This window comes from Aureococcus anophagefferens (assembly GCF_000186865.1).
Source record: "Aureococcus anophagefferens unplaced genomic scaffold AURANscaffold_303, whole genome shotgun sequence".
NCBI lineage: Eukaryota > Pelagophyceae > Pelagomonadales > Pelagomonadaceae > Aureococcus > Aureococcus anophagefferens.
This window is the reverse complement of record NW_008705833.1, coordinates 1-1857: the sequence shown is the minus strand read 5'-3', so window position 1 is coordinate 1857 and position 1857 is coordinate 1. Positions and strand designations below refer to the sequence as shown.

Here is a 1857-nt window from a genome sequence, read left to right as displayed (position 1 = left end):
TCGAGCATGCGGAACATGCCGCGCGCGCGGTGCTCGACGAGCTCGATGACGTCGGCGTTGGAGATGTAGTGGATCTCGGCGAAGGGCACGCCCTCGGCCTTGTAGACCGCGACCTCCTGGTCGAACGTGTGCTTCGTGAAGTGCTGCTGGAGCTTCTCGTTGCAGAAGTTGATGCAGAGCTGCTCGAAGGAGTTGCGCACGAAGATCTCGAAGCCGAAGATGTCCAGCGCGCCGATGCTGTAGTCGACGCCGCCCTTCCTCGTCGACGCGGACGCGAGCGCCGCGTTGACGCGCTGCACCGTCGCGCGGAACAGCGCGCCGTACGCGTGCTTCGCGAGCGCGTCGCGGCAGTCCTCGGCGTCCGCCGGGTTCAGGTTGGCCTTCAAAGCCTGGCCGCCGACGCTGATGGTGCGGTGCGTGAGGCACTCGGCGAGCGCGTCGTGGGACACGCCGAAGGCCTCCGCGCACTCGGAGCACGCGTCCATGGCGTGGCCCGCGACCGCGGACCCGCGGCGGCGCCGCTTGCCGCCGGCGTCGAGGTCGCCGACGACGTTGGACCCCTCCTCGGCGCCCTCGGCGAAGTGGATGCGGCTGCCCAGGAGGACGCCGCAGCACGCGTCGAGCAGCTCGTCGACCTCGCCCGCGACGTAGCCCAACCGCGCCAGCGCCGCCGTGAACGCCTTCCACTCCTCGCCGTCGTCGATGGCGTGGACGGCGACGCAGCCGCTCTTGGCGAGGTAGGGGTACTCGCTCGCGTCGACCAAACCCTTGCGGCCCGCGGCCATCTTGCACAATTGGTAGAAGACGTGGTAGGACCTGGGCAGGAAAAGGGTGCGAAATTCCCAACTTCAAAGGCTCCTCTCTCGGCCGCTTTCCACTCGTTTCGGCTGATTCTTGGGCGAGCCTTCATCTCTCGGCGCGCTCTCGAAGCGTGAGCGCTGTTTCCGGAACGCGCGCGCGCGGAACACTCACGTTGAAGCGATGTTGCATCCCCTTTGTCCCGCCCCGGGTCGGACCGCTCGTTCGGGCCCGGCGACGTCACGCGCGACTTCTCGAGGAGGTAGTCGACGACGTCGCAGCCCGCGATGCGGAAGTTGGAATCGAAGTGGATCTGCATGAACTTGCCGAAGCGGCTCGAGTTGTCGTTGCGCACGGTCTTGGCGTTGCCGAGCGTCTCCAACACGGGGTTCGTCGAGAGCAGGCGCTCCTCGACGCCCGCCTCGCCCTTCCGCCCGCCGCCGGCGCACTCGCTGAGCATCTTGAGGCACTGCTTCGTCGTCTCCGTCTTGCCCGCGCCGGACTCGCCGGAGATGAGGATGGCCTGCGCGCACCGCGACTCGCGGAGGCCGTTGTACGCGTTCATCGTCGTCTTGAAGGGGTGCGGCGGCGCCTCCTGGTCGCCCTTGGCGTACTCCGTGACGTGGGCCGGCGTGTAGACGGGGAGCCACTTGAAGGGGTTCATGGCCACGAGGATGTCGGCGATGCCCGTGTAGATCTTGTCGGACCGGTAGCGGCGCCGGAGCGTGTCGATGATGGCGGGATGGTTCACCTGGTCCATCTGCACGAGGTCGTCGAGCTGGGCGTCGAGGAGGTCCGGGCTGTCGATTTTGGTCGTGAGCTTCGCCGTCGGGCAGGAGACCGGCGCGCCGTCGGCGTCGAGGCTCGCGTCGGCGCCGGCGACGGAGGTGACGCGGGCCTATAGAGGGTGTGTTTGTGTGGAAAAATTGGGGGTGTTCGCGCTCACCGGCACGAAGCACTGCTCCTCGTCGGGCACCCACCACCATTCGCCCACGGCCACCATGGCGCGGCGCTCTCGTAAACAGTGGCAGCCCCAGTGGCTCCGAGAGCTCGGACGTT

General features: G+C 67.6%; 1 protein-coding gene across 1 annotated transcript in view; it reads right to left on the bottom strand.

The window, feature by feature from the left end:
* AURANDRAFT_68696 (hypothetical protein) overlaps nucleotides 1-1801 on the bottom strand; it is a gene marked incomplete at both ends in the record, with an annotated part of 7579 nt that extends 5778 nt beyond the window's left edge. Inside the window, 3 exons of the mRNA XM_009044412.1 lie at nucleotides 39-816; nucleotides 1017-1696; nucleotides 1745-1801. Of these exons, the coding sequence (XP_009042660.1) occupies nucleotides 39-816; nucleotides 1017-1696; nucleotides 1745-1801 (1515 nt within the window). The remainder of the gene's footprint in view (nucleotides 1-38; nucleotides 817-1016; nucleotides 1697-1744) is intronic.
* Nucleotides 1802-1857: the final 56 nt, after the last annotated feature.